This window comes from Urtica dioica, chromosome 9 (assembly GCF_054948205.1).
Source record: "Urtica dioica subsp. dioica isolate 48M chromosome 9, U.dioica_male_clone48M_v1_H2, whole genome shotgun sequence".
In the NCBI taxonomy this organism is placed as follows: Eukaryota; Viridiplantae; Streptophyta; class Magnoliopsida; order Rosales; family Urticaceae; genus Urtica; species Urtica dioica.
In genome coordinates, this window is record NC_142764.1 from 16,830,128 (window position 1) to 16,857,321 (window position 27,194).

The 27,194-nt window shown below is 40.3% G+C and overlaps 1 protein-coding gene across 1 annotated transcript; it reads left to right on the forward strand.

Moving 5' to 3' along the window:
* Positions 1-14,166: 14,166 nt before the first annotated feature.
* LOC149385358 (tropinone reductase-like 3) lies at positions 14,167-25,711 on the forward strand. The gene is made up of 6 exons (XM_089626701.1): positions 14,167-14,378; positions 14,470-14,586; positions 15,493-15,639; positions 16,220-16,345; positions 18,138-18,239; positions 25,344-25,711. Exons 1-6 carry the CDS (start codon positions 14,232-14,234, stop codon positions 25,491-25,493), a joined length of 789 nt encoding a protein of 262 aa, XP_089482827.1. The 5' UTR covers positions 14,167-14,231; the 3' UTR covers positions 25,494-25,711.
* The last annotated feature ends 1,483 nt before the right edge of the window (positions 25,712-27,194 follow it).

A 27,194-nucleotide genomic window follows, 5' to 3' on the forward strand; every position in this document is an offset into this window, starting at 1 on the left:
TTGACAATTAACCTAAATAATATACCCCTAATTATTATTTGTGTAAATAAAAGTGTTAAATATTGGGAAAAATATCATAAATCTCTCATATTTTTTTATTTATTAAAATACTGCATTTATTCTCACGGATTTTAGAAATACCAGAAGTGTCTTAAGACATTCCTATTTATGTCAATTATATACATTAAAATATGTTAACATATAAAAAAAATCTCCCTTTTTATAAGCTTTTATTGATTGTTTTTTTTCAAAATAAAACTTGAACTGCCCAATTTTAAAATAAGTAATCGCACCTTGCCATCGACGACAGTGAAAGAAGGAAGAGCTTACTAGAGAGAAGAGAAAGCACTGTTGTCGCCCCCACTATAATCATCGAGCGCCAGTCAAGCTCTCTAAATCCGGTTGACTAGCCCAATTAAGCTTTCTATAGTCGTCATGATTATGAGCTTTCTGTGTGATTATTTCTCGCTCGAAATCCTAGAACTCTCTCCCCTTTACTAAGTCCTTAATGAAGAAGAAACAGAAGGCCAAGCGCACAAGCCATTTTTTTAAAATTTATTTATAAAAATAATTTAGAGTATAAAAAGAGGGAATTCATTAAGGGTAAAATAGACTGTTCAATTTTTAATTTTAAAAAAATCTACAAGATTTTATAAAAAGGAAGGGTTTTGAAATGTAAACACGTTTTAAGTAGAAATGACAACGGTACGGGTATGAACTGGTGCACCTAAATCGGTACCCGGCCCGTTAGAAAATTACCTGTGAACCCGTTCTCTCAAACGGGACAAGTAACGGGTAATACACGTCATGTAACGGGTGTGAAATTTCAATACCCGTTATCCATTAACTCGGTTCACAAATAAAAAATTAACCTCTCAATAAATCTAAATATAAATTATAAACTACATTTTAGAGTCAAAATATAATTTAAAGTGAGAACACTAAATCAAGTTAAAACATGTAATTACAAAACAAACAATTTAGAAGTAGAAAATTATCTAATTTTTTAAAAATATTAAAAATTTATAAGGGGTCAAGTTAACAGGTTAACGGGTCGGATAAAGTTGTACCTGTACCTGTATCTGTACCCGTTTAAATGTTAACGGGTATTACTCATTAACCCGTTCAAATGGGTATTAATTATCCGACCCGTTTAGACCGGATAACGGGCGGATTAATAGGTATCGGGTAATAATGTCATATAATTGATATTAATAGGAATACTAAGGAACACTTTTGATATTATAAAAACTGTGAGAATAAACACATCATTTCGATTAAAAACAAATGAGACATATGATATTTTCCTTAAATATTATTATTAGAATATTTACTTTAGTGTATATATATATATATATATATATATATATATATATATATATATATATATATATATATATATATATATATATTTCTTAATAATAATAATATGTTATAGAATATTTGTGGATATCACCAATGTAATTGATATCTCACTAAATTAAAGATCCATAAGTGGTATTTCAAATATGTATAAAATAGTTGGTATCTACGTCGTCATTTACTATTTCAGTCAGTCGGACCATCAATATTTTATCCATATCGATTTTTTACTTTGGTGCAGATCAAATCAAATCGTGATTAAGTTAGGAGAATCACTCTTGCCGACGCTTAGATTGAGATTCAAGTTGTCATTATCAATTCGACAACATTTTATTTTCGTAATAGATACGGTCATGGTCATTTTTTTTTCCATTCCGGTTATTCCTTCCTGGTTAATAAAAATAGTTTATTTATCTAGTTAGAGCTTAGAACATATAGCAAATTAATATAAAAAACGTGTGGAAGCTCTTAGTGTTTTGTTTTGTTAGTTTCAACGATTATATATATATATATATATATATATATATATATTTAAGGCAACGGATAATCTTGAGAAACTCAGAGTTGGGGCTCAAACCTCGGGTGAGGAATCGCATTAACGTTTTCAATACTTCATAACTTTTTAGTGGGACTATGTACGCAAAAGTGAAATAATTTTGCTGATGTTCCCATTTCAACCAATTTCCCTGTCCTGCATTTGTTGGAATATAAAATACTTGTACTTGTTAGTAATATTTGAAAAGATAGACAGATTTTGCAGGCTGCCCCTCTTTTCTCTCCGTACAACGCGATTTCCGACTGATAGGAACGACGCCAGGCTGAGAAGAATGAAAGAACGCGAAGGCTGAGACATAGTCAACCTAAACTCCAGAGGCTGAGGCAGAGTCAACCATTCTCTTGGGACATCACGGTCCTTAGGTCCTATTCACCTTACCCTTCATGGGTTCCAAACGTTCCTGTAACCCATTCGACGACAATGACGATGATGAGATGGAGGAAATAGTGGCCCAAACCTCTACCTTGCTTGCCTCTGATCTGAATATTGGCAGGCCTCCAAACCGGCCCCCGGCGTGAGGCTCTGATAACGTTTTTCTAGGGAAGATCATCTCCTAGAAGCCTTGCGGACGCAGCACCATTTCAGCAATCCTCAACCGTGCTTGGAAAACCTCTAGCACCTGGACAATCTCCGAGATCCGACCCGGACTGTTCAGACTCCAGTTCAAACTGAAAAACGACATGGACGACATCCTACATCAAGGCCCATGGACGGTCAAAGGAGCCCAATTCATCATACAACCATGGACTGAAAACCTTACCTTGGAGGAAGTCAAATTCTGGCATTGCTCCTACTGGATCCGCCTAGTCGGCCTTCCCCCGGAAATGGTTCACGAGCACTGCCTTCGTCGCATTGCTTCTACCTTCGGCGACGTCCTGGATTGCAGAGTGAGAAAAGGGGGTCACTTTCTCCCCTTAGTCCGTTTCAGGGCCCCGGTCCCGATCAAAAGACCTCTTAAAGTCGGCTTCTTTCTTGATAGAGGAAATGGGAAATTCTCCGGGGTTCAAGCCAAATATGAAGGACTCGGTGGCTTTTGCTTCCGCTGCGGTACCCTCGGCCACAGCCAACTCGATTGCGACCGAGTCAGCGACACCTTGGTCGAGAAGGACGGCTTCGAGAAGGTTCCCATGTATGGAGAAAGGGTCTTCACGTCTTCTCTGATCGGCTCGTGCTTCACCAATGGCGGCAGAGCTCCGGCTCGCCGAGAAGAACCCACACCGGAGGAAGACGTGCCCCTTTCTATTGTTGCCGGCCCGAGCTTCACCAACAGCGGCGACCGAGGAATCCCCTCACCTGATAAGGCACGATTCCCAGGGCTTTCACCGGCACGTTCGCTCTGACTCGTCCATGACCATGGCCGAGGATTCCCAACGAGGACGTGACGGCCGCCAGCGCGTGCACTCAAGTTCGCCGAGGATTTTTGAAGAGTAACCCCAGGCCGACGACGGCCGCCGGTGCGTGCACTCCGGTGCGCCGACGGAATTCAAGAAAGAACCCCACGCCGACGATGGCTGCTCAAGATCGTCAGGACTCTCCAGGCACGCCCCCCGAGACGTCAGACCAAGGACAACAGGTCCTAGGCGATGTAGACCGTTCCTTCGAGCAGTGCGCGTCAACGCCAGCCTTGTCACCGCTGCCTGTGCTCCCAACAGAAGAAGACCGTTGCTCTCTCATTTCCTCTTCAGGGAATAATCCTCTTGGTCTCCTCTAGAAAAAGGGAAATAGAAGGTATTATATGCCTCTTTTCCAAATACACGATCTCTGAAGCAAAAAGGGAACCTTAGCATCAAGCCTCTTCAGGATTCTTTTGGGCCACGTCTTTTAAACCCAAGCCCAGCTTGTCCCTTCTTTACTTTAGGCCCTAAAGCTTTACCCAATGCCATTCTCCCCTATAGAATTGGGCTGGACAAAGCTCGGCTCAACCCGGAAGACTTGGCCATTCTCACTTAAGCTAGAAAGTCAAAGCGTCGTCGAAACTCATCGCCTCAGTATCTCCTTGATGCCTCACTTTCAACAAATCGAGATGTTCCATCCTCGGTTCCGACCGTTTCTCATGCCTTTGATTCGGCCGAACCATCACCATAAAGCTTATCGGCACCCCCCATGAACCGGAGCGACCGATCACAATGATCGGCCTATTCTGGAACGTCTTTGGGCTTGGCCGCTCAGAGACGACGAATGCCATTCTTCACCACACACAACGGTATAGGCCCGACTTTGTTTTCTTATCGAAAACTAAATCATCGAAACTTCGAATGGATAGCCTACGATATAAGCTTGGTTATGGCTCTTGTTTTAGTGTGGGAAGTGAGGGCAAAAGTGAAGGTATTGTCTTATTTTGGAAAGATGAAGTTAAGTTACATATTGGCTCATACTCGAAAGCCCACATTGAAGCATCGATCACCGAAGGAGATGGCACAACTTGGCGTATTATGGGCATCTACGGCAACCCTAAACCTTCTCTTCGGAAACATACTTGGGAACTCCTCTCCCGAGTCCATAGGCTTGCTCGAGGTCCTTGGATGTGTGGGGGAGACTTCAACGAGCTCCTTTATGATTATGAGAAGAAAGGTGGAAGTAGGAAATGCCCGGGTCATATGGCTGCGTTTCGGGAAGCCCTAGACGAGTGTTACCTTGATGATTTGGGTTCTGTCGGAGACCCCTTCACTTGGAGGCGCGAAAATCCGGGAGATGAAGGCATGGAACAAAATAGGAAACAAATCCAAGGCTTAATGAAGCCTATGTTGGCCGAGCATCTCAAGAGAAAAAAGAGGAAATTTGCTCATTCTATAGAAGAGGAAACTACCTTATTGAAGATGAGACCTCTCCTATAAATAGGAGCCTCATTCTTCTCATTTTTCTCATTCCACATAAGTTAGAGATTGAGAGCCTCTCTCTCTAGAACTTGTGGCCGCCCCTCTCCTCTCTCTCTCTAGTCAATTTTGTTTTATTGTTTTGGCACCCAGGTCCTCATTTGACCTAGAGTTTAGCTCTGCGACTTCAAGACTCGTTCTTAAGTCGTAGAATTTAAAAGTGCCCACTCACTGATTCCTTTTATTTCCAGTGATTTAGTGATAGAAACTTTCGTGGTTGCTCGAGGTGCCGAGGAAAGAAAGAGAGACGTGCTGCGAGGGAGACGAGCGTTGCAACTTTCCAAAAGCTTCTCAAAGTTCAAGCTTCAAGAAAGGTTAGTAAACTTCTATGCTCATATTAGTTTTTATTTACATGTGCTTGCTCTTTGTCTAGGTTAGGTTAGTAAAAACCGTTTTACTTGAAAAATAAAATTTTTAAAATTCCGCCGCTTAACGAAGCGTTATACTTTTTCTTAGACCCTAGATCAATTCCAACACATCAGTGGTAGAAGAAGAAGTCATAGCAGAGATAAGACGTTCACAAGCAGTCTTCCTTCGAGAAGAGATGTCAATGATTTCCTTGAGCGCATCAACTTCTTCAAACATGCCTTTGAGAATGGCACTCCTAGCATTTTCCGAAAGGGGAGCAACCTTGATGGTACGACCAAGGGCGACAGAAGTTGCGACAGAAGGCATAGCAAGATCTCTGGCATGTTTTCCCTCAATAGCTTAGGACTTAAGGAAAGTTCACTGGGAGATTTACCAGCAATGTCATCAGCCCTTAGTAAATCTCTCTTATGAGCCACCAACATACCAGATAGGAGAAAAGGGAAGCCAATAAGAAGCTTCACAGCATAGGATTTAGCGTGCTTGGCTAGGTGGTTGAACACGAACTCCCCAAAGTCGAAAGACGCCCGAGTACCAATCTGATAAATGAGGCATGCTAGGTCGAACTTGATGCTCGAGCCATGAGAGGAAAGAGCCCAATTAGAAATCCCAATTCTGTACAGAACAGAATATTTTGCAGAAAAATCTGAGGAGGGCAGGGAACCCTTAGAGGGCCAAGTCTTCTTCTCGTCGTTTGTGAGCTCTTTGGCAATCACATCCAGGGAGGGAAGCCGATCGGCAGTGACAATTTTCCTCGTCCCAGAAAATCATTGATTGCAGTGGAGGAGACATCAAAGCAGTGGCCACGAACGTAGACTTTCCCAAACTCAGGGCGATGAGACTAGTCAATTTCAGAAGACGAATTCACAATACACTATTTCACCAGTTTTGGGTAATAAGGTCCGATCCTAGAGACAGTTTTGAAGAGTTAGGCATCGTACAGGAGTTCCATAATCACGTCAATTTTCAAGGCTTCTTTAGACAGTTCCTTTTCGGGAAAAACAGTTCTGTGATAAACATACCTCCACTTTCTGACACGATCTTCCTCGTGAAATGAGATATTATCCAGAGGAGTGGCGGGAACATCTTTAGGAAGCTTTTGACCCCCAACAGATTTCCTGGAGGCAAGGGACACGATCTTCGGATGAGCAGCTTCCTCTTCCTCCTCCATATCCTTCAGAACACCAGGAACATTCTCCTCAGCAGATTTTGCCTTCAACTTCTTCTTGTTCAATCCCATCATTACCGGTTTCTTTTTCTTCTGTTCATGAACTGTAGACATACTTTCTTCCACCATCTTCCTCTTCTTCTTTCTCTTCTTCGACAGAAGAGTGGCAATACAGACGTCGTCATCTTTCTGGGCCTTCTCTTTCAGAGAGGCAAGAATATCCTCCACATCATCCTGAACTTGATCAGTCTTCCTCTCTTGCCTCAGAGAAGAAGATGTTGGAACATCTTTCGCGACATCTCCACTTAAACCCAGAATGCCACCAATGACATCAACTGGATGAGGCTCTTGTTCATGGAGGAAAGAGTTCAACATTTCACTGTCCCTAGGATTTTCATCAGGGGGAAAAGAGATTTCAGGGTTACCTTGTACAACCTCGTGAGGGCTCTCAATGGGAGACCCACAAGTGGAAATTTCTTCTTCGGGAACAGCGTCATCTTTTCTTCCTTCTTCAGAAGAACTGCTGGAGCTTACTTCTCCAGTAATGTCAGTGATCGAGAGAGAGGCTTTCTTGAGCATTGCACTTCTTGCGGCGGAGAGTGAGGGATTCTCAGGAGGAATTGACCATGTAATCACACCTCCGGCCTGACCATCGGCGCGTTTATTGGATCGTAAACCTCGAACCCGGACACCGTGTCTATTACTCTCCAGCTCAGGCCCCTTTGATTTAACATCTTTCGCCTTCATCGCAGTCTTCTATTTCTTGGGAGGAATGGTAGTGCTGATCTCACTTCTAGTCCCAACCATTTTGAAAGGAATTTGAACAAAACTGTCACACAAATAACCGTCGAGAGGGGTGAAATCGCAAATAAGGGAGATAGTGAAAAAGAGGGGCGAAGAAAAATGCGAGAAATTAAGAAAAATGCAATAGGTAACTTCCCAGTTTTTCTAAAAAAACGCAACCGTCTGCATGTAGGAGAGCATGGCAATGAGTAATACGACATCGTAGCAAGGAATGGGCCATGGTACGCCACATGCCCAAGAAAAGAACAAGTGGCATTTTAGCCTGGCACTTTGGTCGAATGGGCCAACCAAAAAAATGGGCCCATGAGCAAACTTTCTCAACACAAAACAGAGAATTATCGGTCTTGACAACATGAGTGAAAGAACCAAAAATCCTTCCACAAGGCAGTAATTGCTATTGATCAATTACACACAATCCTAGAGAGGATCTGAGATTATCAAACCGGTTAGCATCCAGAGAATTTGTGAAAATGTCTGCGAGCTGTTTTTCGGTGTGAATATATTCGAGTTTGATCTTTTTATCTTCCACAAGATCTCGAATGAAATGATGTCTGATCTCAATATGCTTGGTCTTACTGTGTTGAAGTGGATTCTTTGAGATTCTGATGGCACTGATATTGTCGCAGAATAATGTCATGACATCTTGTCCAACATCATATTCAGCAAGCATCTATTTCATCTAGAGGAGCTGAGTGCAACTGCTCCCTGCAGCGATGTATTCAGCCTCAGTTGTGGACAAGGAAACGCAGTTCTGCTTCTTGCTGAACCGGGAGATGAAATTGTTTCCAAGGTAGAAACATCCACCAGAGGTACTTCTTCTATCAACTGTGCTACCTGCCCAGTCAGCATCATAGTATCCCACTAGCGTAGAGGAGGTATCATAAGTATACAAAAGGCCAAAATCAGCAGTTTCTGAGATGTACCATATAATTTGCTTGGCTTGGGCCAGATGGCTAGCTTTGGGATTAGCTTGATATCGTGCACACACACCTACAGAGTAGGCTATATCTGGTCGGCTGGCAGTGAGGTAGAGGAGACTACCAATGATACTCCTGTAGAGGCTTTGATCAACAGATTCACCATGCTCATCCTTAGTAAGTTTGACATGAGTAGCGGCGGGGGTCCGCTTGTGAGAAGCCTTTTCCAAGCCAAACTTCTTCACTATGTTTTTAGCATACTTACTTTGGGAGATAAAGATACCATCAATCATTTGTCTGATCTAAAAGCCCATAAAATAATTAAGCTCACCAACCATACTCATCTCAAATTCAGACTGCATTTGTCGAACAAAAAGATCCACCATCTTGTTCGACATTCCTCCAAAGACGATATCATTAACATAGATTTGGGCTATCATGAGGTTGCCATCCTCTTTCTTTCTGAACAATGTTTTATCTATTCCACCTCTGGTGTAACCATTCTGCACAATGAACTGAGTTAGTCTTTCATACCATGCCCGAGGAGCCTGCTTAAGGCCGTAGAGAGCTTTTCTGAGTTTGTAGACATATTGAGGCAAGCTGGGATCTACAAAACCTTTAGGTTGGGCCACATAGACTTCCTCATTCAAGTACCCATTGAGGAAAGCACTTTTAACATCCATCTGGAAAAGTTTGAAGTGTAGATGACAGGAGATGCCGAGCAAGAGTCTGATGGCTTCAAGTCTCGCAACAGGGGCAAAGGTTTCATCAAAGTCTACGCCTTCCACCTTTGTATAACCCTGTGCCACAAGTCTAGCTTTGTTTCAAGTTATATTGCCATGCTCATCAGATTTATTTTTAAATATCCACTTAGTTCCAATGACATTCACATTGACTGGTTTAGGAACTAGCTCCCAGACTTCATTTCTTTCAAACTGAACAAGTTCCTCTTACATAGCATTAACCCAGTATTCATCATCAATAGCCTCATTCACATTTTTAGGTTCAATCTTAGAGACAAAGCAAAGATTACCAATCATCTATCGATAGTTTACAGGAGGTTTTGGGCGAGTCCTCATTCCTTCACTAATTAATCTCGCTAATCACCTCATGAGCAGGATGATTTTTCTGACTTCTTCTGGAAGGGATTCTTCGTTCAGTCACAGGAGGAGACCACCCATCTGGAACAATGTCACTCACTTTGTCATCAGCATCCGTCCTGACATTAGGGCTTCCAGAAGAGATGTCGTCCAAAGAGTTCTCAGCATCTGTCCTGACATCTGTGTTACTAGGAAAAACTTCATCTTCATCATTAGTACTGTTAGAAACATCATGATCATCGTTTATGGATTCCATCATAGACTTAGTGCGTTTGTTAAAGACACGATAGGTCCGGCCATTTCTAGAGTACCCAAGAAATATACTTTCATCACTTTTAGGATCAAATTTACGTCGAGGATCCCTGTCAGCAAGGATATAACAAACATAACCAAAGACATGGAAGTATTTCACATTTGGTTTTCTCCTCCTCCATATTTAATAGTGAGTGATAGAAGTACCTGGACGAATAGTAACTCTATTATGAATATGGCAAGTAATATTGAGAGCTTCAGCCCAAAAGTGTGCTGGAATGTCTAAGGGGGAAGCGCATCGCTTTTATTAGTCTTGTAGCAACCTTTTATTCTTTTATTCTTTTTTCAAAAGCGTCAAGGCTGCCGGGCTAAAATGCCACCTTTTATTCTTTTGGGCTTGAGATGGATCAAGGCTCATTCCATGTCACAACGTCATGTTGATTCTTGCCAGTGTCTTATACATGCAGACGGTTCCATTCTCGAGAAAGACTGTGAAGTTACCTCTTGTTCAATCTCCGAAATTTTTCGCGTTTCATCGCTTTTCTTTTTCATTATTTCTCTAATTTGCGCTTTCACCCCTCTCAACGGTTATTTGTGTGGTAGTTTTCTTGAAATTCTCTTCAAAATGGTTGGAACCAGAAGCGGTATCAACACCACCATTCCTTCTAAGAAAGAGAAAACCACAATGAGGGGGAAAGATGTCAAGACAAAGAAGCCTGGACAGGAGAGTAACAAGCACAGTGTCCGGGATCGAGGATTGCGATTCAGTGAGCGCACCGATGGTCAGGCCGGAGGTGCAATTACTGGGTCATCAATTCCTCCTGCAAACCCATCACTCTCCGCCGTAAGAAAGGCCATGCTCAAGAAATCCTCTCTCTCTATCACCGACATTACTAGAGAAGTCAGTTCCAGTAGCTCCTCTGAAGGAAGTAGAGAGGATGACATTGCTGCCGAAGAAGAAACCCTCACCCGCGGGTCTCCCATTGAAAGTCCTCACGAAGTTGTGCAAGGTAACACTGAAACCTCTTTTCCCTCTGATGAAAATCCTAGGGACAGTGAAACTTTGAACTCTCTCCTCGGTGAACAAGAGCCCCCTCCCAGTGATGCTATTGGTGGTATTCTGGGATTAGGTGGAGATGTCTTGAAAGATGTTCCAACATCTTCTTCTTTGAGGCATGAAAGGGAGACTGATCAAGGTCAGGATGCTGGGGAAGATATTCTTGCCTCTCTCCAGAAAGATGACGACGTCTGTATTGCCACTCTTTTGTCAGAGAAGAGAAAGAAGAAGAGAAATTTGTTGGAAGAAAGTGTTCCTGTTGTTCCCATCCCAGCAAAGAAGAAGAAAGAAAGAAAAGTTGGGCATGATAAAAAAGCGTGGAAAGAAGCCTGCTGAGACTCCTATGTCTCCTATCGTCTCCTATCGTCGAGGTCCCTGATGTTGAAGAAGAGGAATTGGTGATTTCTCTTGGAATAGGGAACAAGAGATCCGTGGGAGGGCAAAAGCTCCCAAAGAATATCCCTAATGCTCCCCTGGACAATGTCTCGTTTCATAAAGAAGACGGTGTCCTCAAATGGAGGTATGTGTATCACCGAGCCATCTTTCCTTAAAAGGAATTGCCTGCTGAGGCTCTGAAGATCGATGTTGTCATAGAGCTTTTGCACGATGCTGAGATACTCAGGACTGTTACCAGCATAGGGGTATACTACCCGGCTTTGGTGAAGGAATTCATCGTCAATCTCTCCTCGTCCTTCGATGTTCCAGATGATGCAGAATTCATAAAGGTCTTCGTTAGAGGACACTGTTTTTAGATCTCTCCTGGTGTTATCAACGAGTTCCTTGGTCGAGGGAAAATCATTACTGCTGATCGTGTACCCTCTCTGGACATCATTGCTCAAGAGATTACTGGTGTCGAAACCAAAGTCTGGCCATCCAAGGGAACGATGCCATCCTCTGATCTCACTGCCAAATACTCCATTCTCTATCGCATCGGCATCGCCAACTGGGCCCCCTCTTCTCATGGGTCTAGTATCAAGGCGGATCTGGCACGCCTAATCTATCAGATAGGTACCCGTTCCTCCTTTGATTTTGGTGAATTTGTCCTTGATCACTTGGCAAAACATGCCAAGTCGTTTGCAGTGAAGCTTCCCATAGGTTTCCTTTCCCTCATCACTGGTATCCTGCTCAAGCAAAACAAGAATATTTTGCGAAGTACAGATGTGGCGGGCAAAAGACCTGGTGTTCTCAACTTCAGTCACAAACTGTTTGAGGGGAAACATGCTCGTGACCTTGTCAGACCTTCAGTCGCGACATCTGACATCTCTGGGAGCAAACTGAATTTGAGTTCAATGACTGAAGAGGTTCAGAGGAATGTGCTGAAAGAATTCCTTGAGGACATTGAAGTTCTCAAAAAGACTATTGAGACTCTCTCCAACAGGAAATCCAAGTGTGAAGCCCTTGTTCGAGATCTTTCTGCTCCTCCTAGTGATGCTACCTCCACTCAGCCAGGCCAAGCTAATGCTGCTGATGATTCTGATGATGCTGAGGACTCTAAAGATGCTGAGGAGTCTGAGAACGATGAAGGAAATAATGACAGTGCCCGAGATGACTTTGGTGATAAGGACGATGGTGGCTCGACTTAAATCTGCTCTCTCCCCTTTTATATAAGATATGGTTTGTATAATCCAACTTCTTTTCAGACATCTTTATGTTTGGTTTGTGCTACAGTTTATCTTGTGTTTCAGACTGAGTTCTAGATGGTGTGTAAAACTTCTCTTCTATGCTTTTGATGATATATGTACTGCTGTTTGCGTGAGTTCTCATCCTTTTCAGGGTGTATTTGGTCCTCCCTCTGTTTTGGTCGATCCTTGCCTTTGGTATTCTTTTGAGGCAATCAGGGGGAAAGGCGTCATGAGGTCATTTATTTTGACTCTCTTCCTCTGATCATGACGCTTGTATGAGAACTGTTCCTGGAAGTGCTTGCCTAAAAAATAGCCAAAGGGGGAGATTGTTGTTACGTTATATATTGGCTTTATTTTTTAGTGCAAGTTGTTTGGAAAGATGTCGGTCTTCATGCTCCTACTTCTGGCAAGACATCCTTCCTTCTGTGTGCAGACTTTATTTCGGGCAAGTTTCATGTATTGAAAGATTGCCTCGCTGGTGACTTTAGTTTGAGATATTCGTATGAGGCTGGGTAAGGAAACCCTAGATACACTTCCAGGCCTGTACCACTGCTATAAAAGCCATGCGCTTCCCCCTTAGCAGCCTTGACGCTTTTGATAAAACACTTAGAGCTCTTAGACGTGCAAGACCGGCGGACTGGGAGGCTTTGGGTTTTATTAATCGCGGTGTATTCTCTCAAACAGTATTCCACAAAGATTGAGTGTCTGTGAGAGTTGGGTTCTGTGATCTCGTGATTGAAGGCTCACGAACGGTTGAAGACTGAAAGTCATCCGAGCACATGCGGTTGCTCGTAGGGTGGAATTGAAACGGAGCTCAAATCCAGGGGGAGTCCCTGGCTAGGTATTCACTGGTGGTAATAGTCTCTAGGTTTTATTGATTTCGTGATTGTAATCATTTATAAACCTTGTGTGTACTATTGACTACAAGATAGTGAAATCTTTTCCACTAGCAAAGTGCCCCCAGACGTAAGTGTATTGCACCGAACTGGGTAATCATATCGTGTGTATTCTGTTTATCGCACTGCTTGTTGTTTATCCATAATCTGTGTTCAAGCAAGTTGTCGGATACATTGTTAACACTTTGTGTGCGACATCTTATCTTTGTGACTAATCAGAATTTCAAGCATAATCTAATACACTCTTTTATTGAGGCCTAGCAATACCAAACTAGCTCGATATATTGAAAATTCCACTAAAATACTTCCTTTGAGTTTATTTATTATTTTGAAAATAATATACTTTCTCGATTTAAATGTACAAAAGAATACAAAACTAAATAAAATGTGGATGTAATCATTTTAATGCATACGTATAATTTGTTTCTTATATACTATTTTATAGAGTACATTTTTGTATAGCTGTTTGTAACTAGTATCTTAATAGATTCTTATAGATAAAAAATTGATATCAATAATTAAATAGTTGTGATATATCAATCAATAGCCAATATGAGTATCGATGAACCTTGAGTGAGGCTACTTGATCAAATTATCTTTCTATTCTATTCCTCTTCGCGATTCGTTCTATACGTTCATGTATTGTTTCATTAAAGGACGTGCATTTTTCTTGTAAAATAATCCCGTTGCCCCACAATTACAGAGAGTAATTGCAACAGCACGAGACAAAACTGTGATATATTACCGATGTGCAGAGGCCCGTAGATATAAATTATATTAATTACGTGATGTGAGCCCACCCAACCGAAGCATCAAATTTTGATATTATATATCGATTGATGTTGTTGTGCATAATCCTATACTTCGTTTCGTGTTTGTGGCAACTGAACTTACTATATAATATCGAAAACTGGTTGCACACAAAACATGCACCCGGACCCCCATTTTGTTTTTAGTACTTGTATCGATTTAGATTGCTCGGTTATCTTAAAAGTCATGTCGATCTATTCCCTAAATCTTGATACTTTAGATTATTACTAGCATTCACTTGCTTCGAAGTGGTAATCATAAACCCAAGACACACACAACACACACATCAATGTCATGTCGTCCACTACGCGCACGGCCACAAAGTTCAAATACGATACGCATGTCAAGAAGCTATAATATGTTAAGTACGCCTCTATAAATTTCTACAAATAGACAGCCAGATTCGTTTGAAATTTAAAAAAAAAAAATCGAGATATTACCATAATAAATGGAGAAAGTTGATCGGAGCATGGCCGGGAAGAGATTCACTGGAAAGGTGGCGATAGTGACAGCTTCAACGATGGGAATCGGCTTCGCCATTGCGGAGCGCCTTGGATTGGAAGGTGCCTTTGTTGTAGTCTCGTCCCGTAAAGAGGTTTTGTGTACAACCTTTTTATACCAATACATATACTCAGTAACATACATCTCGTTTTTTGACATTTAAAACTGGTACATATATGTTCCAGAAAAATGTGGACGAGGCTGTAGAAAATCTCAGAGCTAAGGGAATTGAAGTGCTTGGGGTTCTTTGCCATGTATCAGATCCACAACAACGGAAAAATCTTATTGACAAGACACTTGAGGTGATACACATTAATATGATAATGTAGAAGTGATACAAGTGAGTGTTTAAGGCTAGTACTAGACGTCAGTATCTACAAATATTAAACTGAATTTTTTTTTTTTTTTTTTGCTTCCGGTTTGATTAATATACTAGAAAAACGAAATTATTTAATGAATAAAAATGAGATTATAAAATCTTATAATATCTTTATATACCAGTGGTGTATATATATATATATATATATATATATATATATATATATATATATATATATATATTTATATTTATATGTTTGTATATATTCATTTGTATACATATACAATCACTACTACAATCTATCCCTTAATAACCGTCGTGGAAATTTACCACCGAGGATTCGAAGACGGAAAATGACCATCTTAGAAAGTTTAGTTGTGGAATCCAGATTTTGTTCTAGTAAATACTGGTATAGTTAGGAATTCTATTTATTTGAAAACAATAAGATCATTAATTATAGAAAAATTTGTTTCAACTAGTCAATCATCTTTTTTTTTAATTTTAGCTAAAGTTTCATTTTAGTAAAATAAAAATAGCTCATCAGGTCGAAGTAAATTAAATTAACTAAAATAAAAGAAGTGATTGACTATTTTCTTAACAAAATTAAACTTTGGTTTCCTTTTTTTTTTAAAGGAGTGATGGACTATTTTGACTATTTTTTGAAACAAAATTAAACTTTGATTTCTTAATAAAATGAAATTTTGACTATTTTTTAAAAGAATGATCAATTATTGAGCTACTGAGTTAATTATCCCTTAAAACTAAGCTATTCACAATATTGTAGTATTTAATTCAAAATAAATAGGCGCGCATATATTTATATATATATATATATATATATATATATATATTTATTTACTTATATTATAACTAATTTTGGGTGGTGCAGAAATATGGGAAAATAGATATTGTTGTATCAAATGCAGCGGTGAATCCTGTTGTTAATGTGTTTACCGATACTGTTTTGCGAATCCAAGAATCTATGATAGATAAGATGTGGGAAGTTAACATCAAGGCTTCAATTCTTCTTATCAAGGTAAATTTAATTTAGACATGCTCTAAAATTGAATTATTTTAAACTTTATTTTTCAAAATCTAGTCTTCGTTAATTAAGGTATTTTTTTCCTGTAGAAACAGTCGACTGTTGAGTAAAACCTTTAAGCTCCGATTGATTGTGAACTTTTTCATCTCTGTTATAACGTAGCACATATATACAGGACAAGAGGCAGCCCTAGCTAAGTAGATGTCTACATGAATCAGGAATTTAGGGCAAATACTAATAGCACTTTTAATGTTTTCAAAATTAGAAGATATTGATATCTTTTCGTTGATAAACCAAGTCATTTTTTCGGTATACAGTTTAAATTTTGTATTCAAACAATTTTAACTCGTTAAATATAGAGTTCGATTATATCTGAAAGCTCTAATTCTCTTTACATTACTTATAATCTAATGTATTAAGAAAGTGGAGGATTTTGACATTACGTACTTTTTTTTGTAGCAATATAGACTTATCCAATGTAGTCCATATTCATGATGTTGCAGCTCACCATGCACACAAAACGACGTTGTTATAGAAAGATGTATCGTTGTCTTATTATTACATATAATCTCAGGAAGTTGAACCTCACCTGAAAAAGGGCTCTTCGGTAATATTCATTTCGTCAGTTTCCGGATATCACGCGGGGCCTTCATGGTGTATGTATGCAGTCACCAAAACTGCTCTTCTCGGACTTACTAAGGTAATACACTTGTCCTGTTCTCGGAGCAAATGCTAGCTACGTAAAAACTTAAATATTGATAAATAATTAATATTTTATTAATTTTGCAAAATATTCATTAAAAAAATTAATATTATCTAATATCGAAAATATAATCGAAATTAATAAATATAATCGAAAATATTTTTCTTTTCGAAACAATTATAATACTTTAAATTTATTTTGAAATTATTATAAGTCTTTCGATAGAAAGAATTAAGTGACGTAAAAATCATAATTATTTTACCAAAAAAGGCCATCGGTTTTATTATTTATGATATGAAATTTTGGGCCCTTGAATCTTATAAATTTAAAACCACATTATAATTCCAAAATTTCAAAAGTAATGTTTTACATGTAATTCAGTTAAATTTTTTAATTCAACAACTTTAATCAATGATTCTCCCACGTGACTCGAATTGTATCCGCATTGGAGCTATCATCCACAACTCGACTGGTTTCGTTATGGCGGCCATGTCTCGAAACTTTTTCAGTAGTTTCACAATCAAAGAAGCAGATGCTATATTGCTCCACGCCTTGGCTTATTGTGGGCTTTGGATGTGAATTCCCTATCCACTTCGCCGAGTCAGATGCAAGCTTTGGAGTAACATTCTAATTTCATCAACGAGTTTGAAACTATTTTGTCTCATGTATTTAGTTTATAGTCTGTAATCCTTACTGAACAACATTATCAATGATAACAGATTCTATTTCTAAAAAAAAAACAAAAAAATTTAATCAATGATTAGAATACCCTACCGCAAATGAAAAAAAATGATAAATCACTAAGTATCCATACACAATTAAATTAAAAACAACAGTTTTCATACTTATAACAACATCTTAAAATAACATACAAATCAGTCCATCAAAACTAACAAAAAAAAAACTAACTAAAGTTATTCAAAATTGTCCTTCAAAATAAATTCAAAATCAACTCAATCGAAATGAAAATCGACTCAAAATTAACCAAAATGATCTCAAAATGGACCTTATGAACTTAAAACTAGTCAAAATCTACCAAATTAATAATAATTCAAATTAACTCTAGATTAAATTTATAATTAACTCCACATATATCAACTAAAAATAAATCAAATCAACTCAACTCATTATCAATCGAAATAAACTATATCAATCCAAAAAAAAAAGCTTAAAACCTAAATTGGTTACAGTTAGCACTGAAAATAAGGGGACAAATAGTATTACGGTAAGGGCGGATTTTTTTTCTAAGCATAGAATGTTTGAAGTAAGCGTGGAGAATTACGATTTTTTGGCAAATCATACGTGTAAAGCTAATCGATAACGATTAAATAAGGTTTTTGAAAAACACATAATGGTTGTGTTTAGCATAGCTTATTAAGCATGCTTTTAGGTTTTTCTAAAAGCCCAGCCGTTTTAAAGTGTTTCGTAAAAACAGCTTTTAGTCAAAATTGAAAAGTGTTTTTGCAAAATATAGAAGAAAATTGAAAAACTAGATTTTCGTAGTTTTTGAAAAAAATAGTTTAGTTCAAAAGAAGAATTTAAAAGCAGTTTTTTTAAAAAAACAAATAGTTATGTCAAACACAACCAATATCACGTGATAAGTGCGGAGTTTGAGTCCTTGACTTAAACTAGTGATTGAATTGGGCCAAACAAAATGGTGGAATTTAGCCTAAGTAGATCGGGAAACAAGATAAGTTATTAATATAAGTTTGATCAATTTACGGCACCAAGTTCGGCTATTAAACTTGCAATTAATCGAAATATTGTATCTTTGATTTCTTATGCATAGGCGATCGCTGAGGAGCTTGGGCCGGACACACGGGTGAATTGTGTAGCACCTGGTGTTGTGCAGACTAATTTTGCCAATATAATTACAAAAGACGATGCATTTGTAAGTACATACCATTTTATCATCCGTTTGACTACCTGCATACAAGTATGTTTGAGCTTATAATGAAATATTTAACACTCGCATAACATTCAAGCGAAATATTACGATTTATATCGTTAATAGAATATCTAAACTAATATAGATATTTAAAATTCTATGGGGAAGGAATTTAAATAGTCCTTTATCCAAATTAATTTTTTTCTCGAAAGGTAAAAATCAAAAACATAATATATGAGATAATAAGAATTAAATAGTATTGTTAAGGGTAAATAAGTAAATGCCCCTGTCTTTATAGCACTTTGACATTTTCAGATAAGAACCAGAAATGGGTATGGAATTGAGAGAAATGAGTATGTGAGAGAGGAATAAGAACTCTCTGTGATCTGTTTGTATTTCTGGGTTTGATGATTATTCACACAATACATTAATCAATATATATACACAGATCTAATCTATCAGCTATACACACAGTCAACTAACTGTATTGACCATAACCACCTAACCAACTCCAGCTGGCTAACCGACTCCACTGGACGTACACGCTGGCTCAGTCACTTGCGCTGACGTGGACGATCCTCTAACACTCCCCCTCAAGCGAAAAGGGGATTCTTTCACCGTTAGCTTGTCTTTCATTTTGCAAAACCGCTTCACTGAGAGTCCCTTAGTTAGAACATCTGCAGTTTGTTCTAGCGTTGGTATGTACCGAATTTCAAGCTCTTTTCTTATCACCATATCGCGTATGAAATGTACGTCTATCTCTATGTGTTTGGTACGTGCATGAGCCACTGGAATTGCTGCGAGCGAAGCAGCTCCCATATTGTCACACCACACAACTGGTGTTCTCGGAAGAGTGACATTCAGTTCACCCAACAGTGACTTGATCCACAACACTTCAGCTGCAACGTGTGCAAGGGCGCGATACTCTGACTCTATGCTGGACCAAGAAACTAAGCAGCCTCCTAGGAACACACAATAGGCACTTGTGGACCGTCGATTGTCGGGGCAGCTTGCATAGTCCGCGTCTGCAAAGCAAGTGAGTGACAGCACCAGTGTTGGTTGGAAGTGAATTCCATGCGTGATTGTGCCCTTAAGATACCGTAGTACCCGCTTGCACGCGAGCCAGTGAATTTCCGTAGGGCTTCGCAAGAACTGGCTCAATTTGTTCACTATATACGCAATGTCTGGCCTGGTTAGAGTCAGGTATTGTAGAGCACCAATCACACTTCTATACTGCACAGGGTCGTCCATTGGCTCCCCCTCGCCCTTGGACAACGATTGGCCCGGCGCCGACGGCGAGGAACATGGTTTAGAAGAGGTCATGCGCGACCGTTTCAGGAGATCCGCAACATATTTCGACTGTGAGAGATAGAGACCAGATGAGTCCCAAAAGGCCTCCACGCCAAGAAAATAATGCAGGTCGCCGAGTTGCTTGAGGGAGAAGATACTGTGAAGCCGAGTTATAAGGGCAGTGATGGCATCGTCATCGTTCCCTGTGACGAGAATATCGTCAACATAAACCAAGAACAAAATGGTGACACCCTTGTGGTCGAAGATGAACAAAGACGTGTCGGACTTTGAATTAACAAAGTGCCAATCCAACAGCACCTTTCGAAGCCTTTCAAACCAGACTCGCGGCGCTTGTTTGAGTCCATAGAGAGCTTTCTTGAGCTTGCAAATGTGGTTGGGTCGACAAGGATCAGTGAAACCCTCGGGCTGCCACATGTACACCTCCTCAGTGAAGATCCCATTCAAGAAGGCATTATCGACGTCGAGTTGCCGAACACGCCACGCATTGTGAACAGCAAGAGTCAGAACAATTCTGACCGTACACGGCTTGACCACCGGACTAAATGTCTCTGAGAAGTCGATGCCAGGGGTCTGAGTATCCCCGGCAACGGCGCCAAAAACTTGTTGCGATTTTTACGCGCGCAAGTGCACGTGTCGCCCAAGTAATATAGTGAATTTAAGTACGAGTGTCGATCCCACGAGGAACAAGCTTAATTAACAAACAACTCACTAGCACGAATTGAACGTAAAGTAAAGATGGAAAGATGTCACAAATTAATGACAAGTTTTAAAGCAACTAAATAACAAAATACTTAAGCAGAAGTTGTAAGCAGAAGGAGAGGCTAAGGACCAAGGCTTCACGGGTTTATTCAACGGTTTGGATACATGACTGTCACGCACAAACAATAATCACTCACTACTATTTGCTAATCATACTCACAGAATGATATTGCTAAATCTCTCTCGAGCATCTAACCACCTATGTCAAAATTAGGAAAATCTTCTCTCGATCTCAATCCCTAACAAAAACATGCATTCATAACAAGAGCATTCACACGATTCTATGACATCCTAACTATCTCTAGCCTAGGCATGCAACATAGTAATTCAAACCAAATCGCTAACAACCTAATCTTTCTCAAGCATCAAGTTGAAGTAAAAAATCATGAACAAGGTAGCTAAGCTTGAACAAGCATTAAAAATGGATTTGAATTAAACAAAGTAGTAGAGAATGAGAATTGAATTTCAATCTATTAAATAATATCCCAAAACCGAATCCTAAACCCGCTACGCCATAGTCCTTAATGGAATTAGTTCATGGCGTAGCGAGAAAACAAAAATAAAATAAAAGAAAAGGAAGAACAAGAAATCATACTTGAAATACTAAATTGAAAATTAAAATAAGGGAGTTCAAGAGAAAAGAAAAGAATAAAACTGTGATTGGCGCCAAATTGATGAAGAACGGTTCTCCTCTTCTCTGCTATCTCTCCCAACACTAAGAAAAACAATGAAAAAGTGCCAAAAGTCCTAAACAAAAGTTTGAGAAGTGTATTTATAGGCTTAGGTCGAAATTAGGGTGTTTCCTCTAATTTTCGGAGTAGACTGGGTAACAAAACTTGATCCGACGGCCCAGATCGCTCCAGAAAACGCGTTTCCTTTTTTTGGATTCGCGCACCTCGCGGCGCGCGGTACTGGGGTCGCGACGCGAGGTCGCATTTCTCAGGAGGTCGCGTTCCGCGCTTGACGCTCGGGGATTTTCTACTCTGACGTTCTTCAACCTCGCGGCGCGCGGTCTGGAGGTCGCGGCGCGAGGTGAACAATCCCACACCTTCGCGGACCGCGCTAGACGCTCGGAGATGACTCGAGATGCGTTTTCAAACCTCGCGGCGCGCGCTAGGTGGGTCGCGGCGCGAGGTCTGACGCCTTGGTGATTCCTTCTTCGTTCTAGCCTCGTTTTCGATCCCGAATGCCTCGATTCGTGCGGCTTTGCCCCAGATATCATAGAATTCCCATTTTTGACCTAAAAACCTTCAAAACACACGAAAAACCTCAAAACTACCCAAGAACAAGCTCGGATTTAGTTGGGATAATAGGAGTTTTCTACGTACGACACGCACCTATCAACAAGGATCAGTGAAACCCTCGGGCTGCCACATGTACACCTCCTCAGTGAAGATCCCATTCAAGAAGGCATTATCGACGTCGAGTTGCCGAACACGCCACGCATTGTGAACAGCAAGAGTCAGAACAATTCTGACCGTACACGGCTTGACCACCGGACTAAATGTCTCTGAGAAGTCGATGCCAGGGGTCTGAGTATACACTTTAGCGACGAGCCTTGCCTTGTATCGATGGACCTGCCCATCTGGACCATACTTGAGCTTATAGACCCATTTGTTCCCAACCACATTACACGTGGAAGAATAGGGAACAAGATCCCACGTATCATTCGGGTGCAGTGCCAGAAGCTCAGCTTTCATAGCAGCAAGCCATTGTGGATCAGCTTGAGCGTGTCAAACTGTAGCGGATTCAGACGGGCCAGGATCAAAAGCCATGGGATGCCGAGTCACATTGAGAGCCTTTAGCTTGAAAACACCGGATTTCGACCTGGTTGTCATGGCGTGAGAGTGAGTTGAGGCTGGTGGTCTGTGAATCTGAAGGGTTGGGATTTGCGTGGGTTCAGGTTGAGAAATTTGTGGTTGGTCAGACTGTGGCATGGCTGTTTCTGAGGCTGAGGTTGTTGGTTCCGAGAGGTGAGGAGAGACATCAACGAGGCTCAAAATGGCCACACCTGTGTCGCTTGCAGAATGATGAGGACACAAGAAAAATTGACTCGACGGGATAACAACAGACTCGACATCAATTTGTGGACACTTCTCAGAACCAAACAACTCAACATACGGAAAAACATCTTCATGAAAAACAGCATTTCGAGTGATGAAAACACGATCAGACTCAGAGAGACACTTGTAGCCTTTGTGCGCAGGGCTGTACCCTAGGAATAGACACTTTTTGGACCTGAACTCAAGCTTATGAGAATTGTATGGACGTAGGTGAGGAAAAACAGCACACCCAAACACTTTCAGGAAGTTATAATCTGTGGATTTTTTGAATAAAACTTGGAATGGACTTTGATTTCCTAGGACAGGGGTTGGCAGTATGTTTATTATGTAACGGGCTGTTTGAAACGAATCCCACCAAAAGGTAAGAGGAAGACTTGCCTGAGCCAAGAGTGTTAATCCTAGCTCGACAATGTGACGGTGTTTCCGCTCGGCCCGGCCATTTTGACCATGGACGTGAGGACAAGGATGCCTCATTTGAATGCCATGTGAGGTGAGAAAAGGTTTGAAACTGCGATGCTCGCCACCCCAGTCACTCTGGACACAAATGATCTTTGAATGAAAGGCTTTTTCGACGAAACGCTTAAAAGTTTTTTAAGACAAGGAAAGCATCAGATTTTAGTTTTAGTGGGTATATCCATGTGAAACATGTATGGTCGTCTATGAAGTGTATGTAGTATCGATAGCCGTGGGAAGATGTATGACGTGAGGGTCCCCATAAGTCGGTGTGTATTAGTTCTAGAGGTTTGGTTGCTCGTGAGGATGATTTTTGAAAGGGTAGAGATCGGCTTTTCCCATATTGACACGCATCTCACACAAAGTTCGATTTGGAATCAGACAAAGAAATGTTGCATTTATTCAGAATTTTTTATACAATTTGGGTTGAGGCATGACCAAGACGCCTATGCCATAGTTTCCATTTTTTACAACCTGACTGAGACTCAGTAGTGGACTTTACAAACTCTACAGGACCACACACAACATGTTGAGAATGACTGAGACTAGACTGAACAACAACAGTGCTACATTGAGTGCACAAACCATCATTATTGACCATACTCTTACAGCTAGGACTACAAGAATTACATAGTGAAGACTAACCATAAGAATAGCAATTTGACACAAAATTGAGACTAGAAGAACCTTCATCATTCCTTAAGAATTCATGCGACAGCAGATATAGGCCGTTCCTATGCTCCCCTCAAAGAAGATGTCTCCCGGTTTTGAGGTCCTTAACAACGCAGAAATCACGGTAAAATTCAACAGAAACAGGATTTTCAGAGGTCAATTTAGAAATGCTTAATAGGCTCTTTTTGATACTAGGCACTCTAAGGATATTGTTCATCTTCATACTCATATCATTATCTGTAGGAATCACAGTCGATCCTGTATGTGTAATGGACAAACGCTTACCATCTCCCACCATGAGCTTTCCTTTTCCTTTATACTCGTTGTTGAACTGCAGGTTTTCGAGCTCAGCTGTTACATGATCAGTGGCTCCGGAGTCAGCGTACCAGCATGGATCAGACACTGTCTCAGGACCAGCAAAAAATGTAGCAGTTGGTTTAGATTGATGTGCTTGAGCTCCATCGCCGCCGGTGAAGCTTTCATCGAGTCTGTGCCAACATGCTAGAGCTGTGTGGCCTTGTTTGCCGCAGATTTGGCAGGTCGGTCTGGTGTTTGTGCCTCTTCCACCTCCATTTGACCTTCCTCTGCCTCCGCGACCTCGAGGCTGAAAGTTGTTCCTTCCTCGTCCTCGAGAGTTTCCATAGCGATTATCTGCAAAGTTCGCCACCATCGCTTGATTTGCAACTGTCAGCTCACCGGATTTTTGCTGTTCAATTCTCATTTCCTGCGCTAGAGCCATGGCTTGGATCTCTTGAATAGAGATCTTGAAACCTTGAATCTCAGACATTTGAAGGCGATTGTTGACCAAGCCTACAGTCACGTCGTACTCTGCTGGAAGTCCAGTCAGGATCGCCGTGATTAGGTCAGATTCAGAGAGATCCTCGCCAGCCAAAAATAGGTGGTCAGCTATTCCCTCCATCTTCGAGAAGTAGTCATAAATTGACAACGATCATTTCCTCGTCGTCTGTAGTTGAATCTTCAAAGGCATGAGTCTCGCTTTGGATTTCACGGCGAACAATCTCTCGAGCGCCACCTAAACACCTCTGGCTGTGTTTATTTGACTTACGCTTCTGAGGATTAAAATCGTCAGTGATGAGAGAATCCAGCTAAGCAGGAGTTGATCCTCACGATTCCAGATTTCGAAGTCCGGATTCAGAGTTTCAACACTTTTCCCTGCCTCGTCTATGGTGGTGATGAACTCTGGAGGACACGCTTTGGTTCCGAGGATGATTCCCTGGAGATTGTGGCCTCTGATGGCCGAAAAAACCTGCGATTTCCAGATGAGATAGTTATCTCTGTCCAATTTGATGGAGACTCCAGTGCTCAGTGACGATGAGAATGGAGACGCAGCTTGACGGAGAAGAGGATTTCCATATGACGACGAAGCCGAATCGATCGAATCGATTGCCATTGAGCTGCTCTGATACCAAGATAAGAACCATAATTGGGTATGGAATTGAGAGAAATGAGTATGTGAGAGAGGAATAAGAACTCTCTCTGATCTGTTTGTATTTCTGGGGTTTGATGATTATTCACACAATACATTAATCTCTAAATATACACAAATCTAATCTATCAGCTATACACACAGTCAACTAACTGTATTGACCATAACCGCCTAACCAACTCCAGCTAGCTAACCAACTCCACTGGACGTACACGCTGGCTCAGTCACTTGCGCTGACGTGGACGATCCTCTAACATTTTCAAATGAAAAGACTAGCGTTATCTATGACTCAATAGATAACATTATATTGATATTTAATCAAACAAAATTTGCATGTTTAATTATCCTTTAAAGTATTTAAATGATATCCTAGATTTGAAAATGAAAATTGATATTATACAGAAAAAACAACTTGAAGAGAAGGCTGCCCTAAAAAGACTGGGGAGGGCTGAAGAGATTGCAGCTGCGACTGCTTTTTTAGTGTCCGACGATGCCTCTTTCATCACCGGAGAAACCCTTGTTGTGGCTGGAGGCTTACCATCAAGACTCTAGCTGGTCCAACTTTTCCTTCCATATTATATCTTGCCATATTATTATTAGTGTATTATGGTCATTATCTACTGCGAGCTCAAAACTCTATTAAATGATGACCTAGCTTCTTCACGCGACACTTCATCCGTGTGTTATCTTTTTTTTTCTTCTGGTATATTATAAATTGTTCTCTGGTGACTGCGGCTGGTGGTAACGATTTTGTTTTACAGTGCCAATATATATCCTATCTTTGTTTTCAAATCTTAATTTATTTCCCTGCTTAATCTCTGAAATTTGAAATGCCCCTATAAATTAGGCATTATGATTTCAATCAGTCAACCTTAAGAGAGTATAGCCTAAAAGCACTAATCCGCGAAGGAGTTTAGGATATGGTATTGAAAGCACCATAGCAATGAGAATATCCAAATCAAGGGTTAGAAACATGAAGAGTGAACATGATATCATGCATAGTTGAAACTGAAATTCTGATTAGTCACAAAGACAAGACGTCGCACCCAATGTATTGACAATGTGTTCGACGACTTACTTGAACACAGATAATGGATAAACAACAAACAGTACAATAAAGAAAAGACACACAATATGGTTATCCAGTTCGGTGCAACATCACCTAAGTCTAGGGGCACTCTTCCAGTGGAAAGGATTTCACTATATAGTAGTCAATAGTACAAGCAAGGTCTTATATGATTACAACACAAAATCAATAGTACCAGGGACTCCCCCTGAATTTGAGATCCTTCTCAATTCCACTCTTCGAGCACACGCCTATGCTCGGTCGTCTTCAGTCTTCAATCGCACGAGAGTCTTCAATCACGTAAACACAGAACGCAAATCACTCAAATACTCAATCTCCTCTAACAGTATTTGATGAATAACACCACTCTTATCAATACACAAAGTCTCTCAGTCCGCCAGTCTTGCACGTCTAGGAGTCCAAAGTATTTTTGTAAAGCGTCGAAAACTGCTAAAGGGGCAGCGCAAGACTTTTATAGCAGTCATACAAACTTGAAAGTGTATATAGGGTTTCCTTACCCATACTCGCAAGAAATTTTGCATAATAAAGTCACCAGCAAGGCAAACTGGCAAAATCAAAAACTTGTCAGAATAACAGTCTGAGCATAAGATGAATGATGTCTCAACATAAGCAGAAACATGATGACCGACATCTTTCCATACATCTTGCTCTAAAAAATAAAGTCAGTTTATAATGTAACAACATAAACCAACGTTTTTAGTCCCTTATATTTTCTTGTAGATGAAGAAGGGGGATGAGGATAACTCATCGGTTGAGCGTTACTAAAATTGACATTTTTTTTTTTTTTTGCCGAACATGCAACTTGTTTATAACTCAGAACTCTCACAGTTTTCGTGTTGTTGATTATTGTGTTTATGTATCTTATTTTGGATTACTGCTTCTGCAAGAAGGTATCATGGAAGTGAGGATCTCAAATCTAAGAGATCTTATATTGCAAGTTGACGACGTGTTGATAAATAATGCAACTACTTGAGATGGATTATAATTGTATAGAGTTGAAATGTACTAATTTCAATTGTTTAGTGAATTGCTTCCCGCAATGCGCTACTATCTCCTAAAGTTAGCTACCCATAACCAAAGTGAGTTATCAATTCTTGTTAATACATATGTTTTTTTTTTCAATTCCCTTATTTATTCCGCCACTTCTTAATTTTTTCATATTTTAT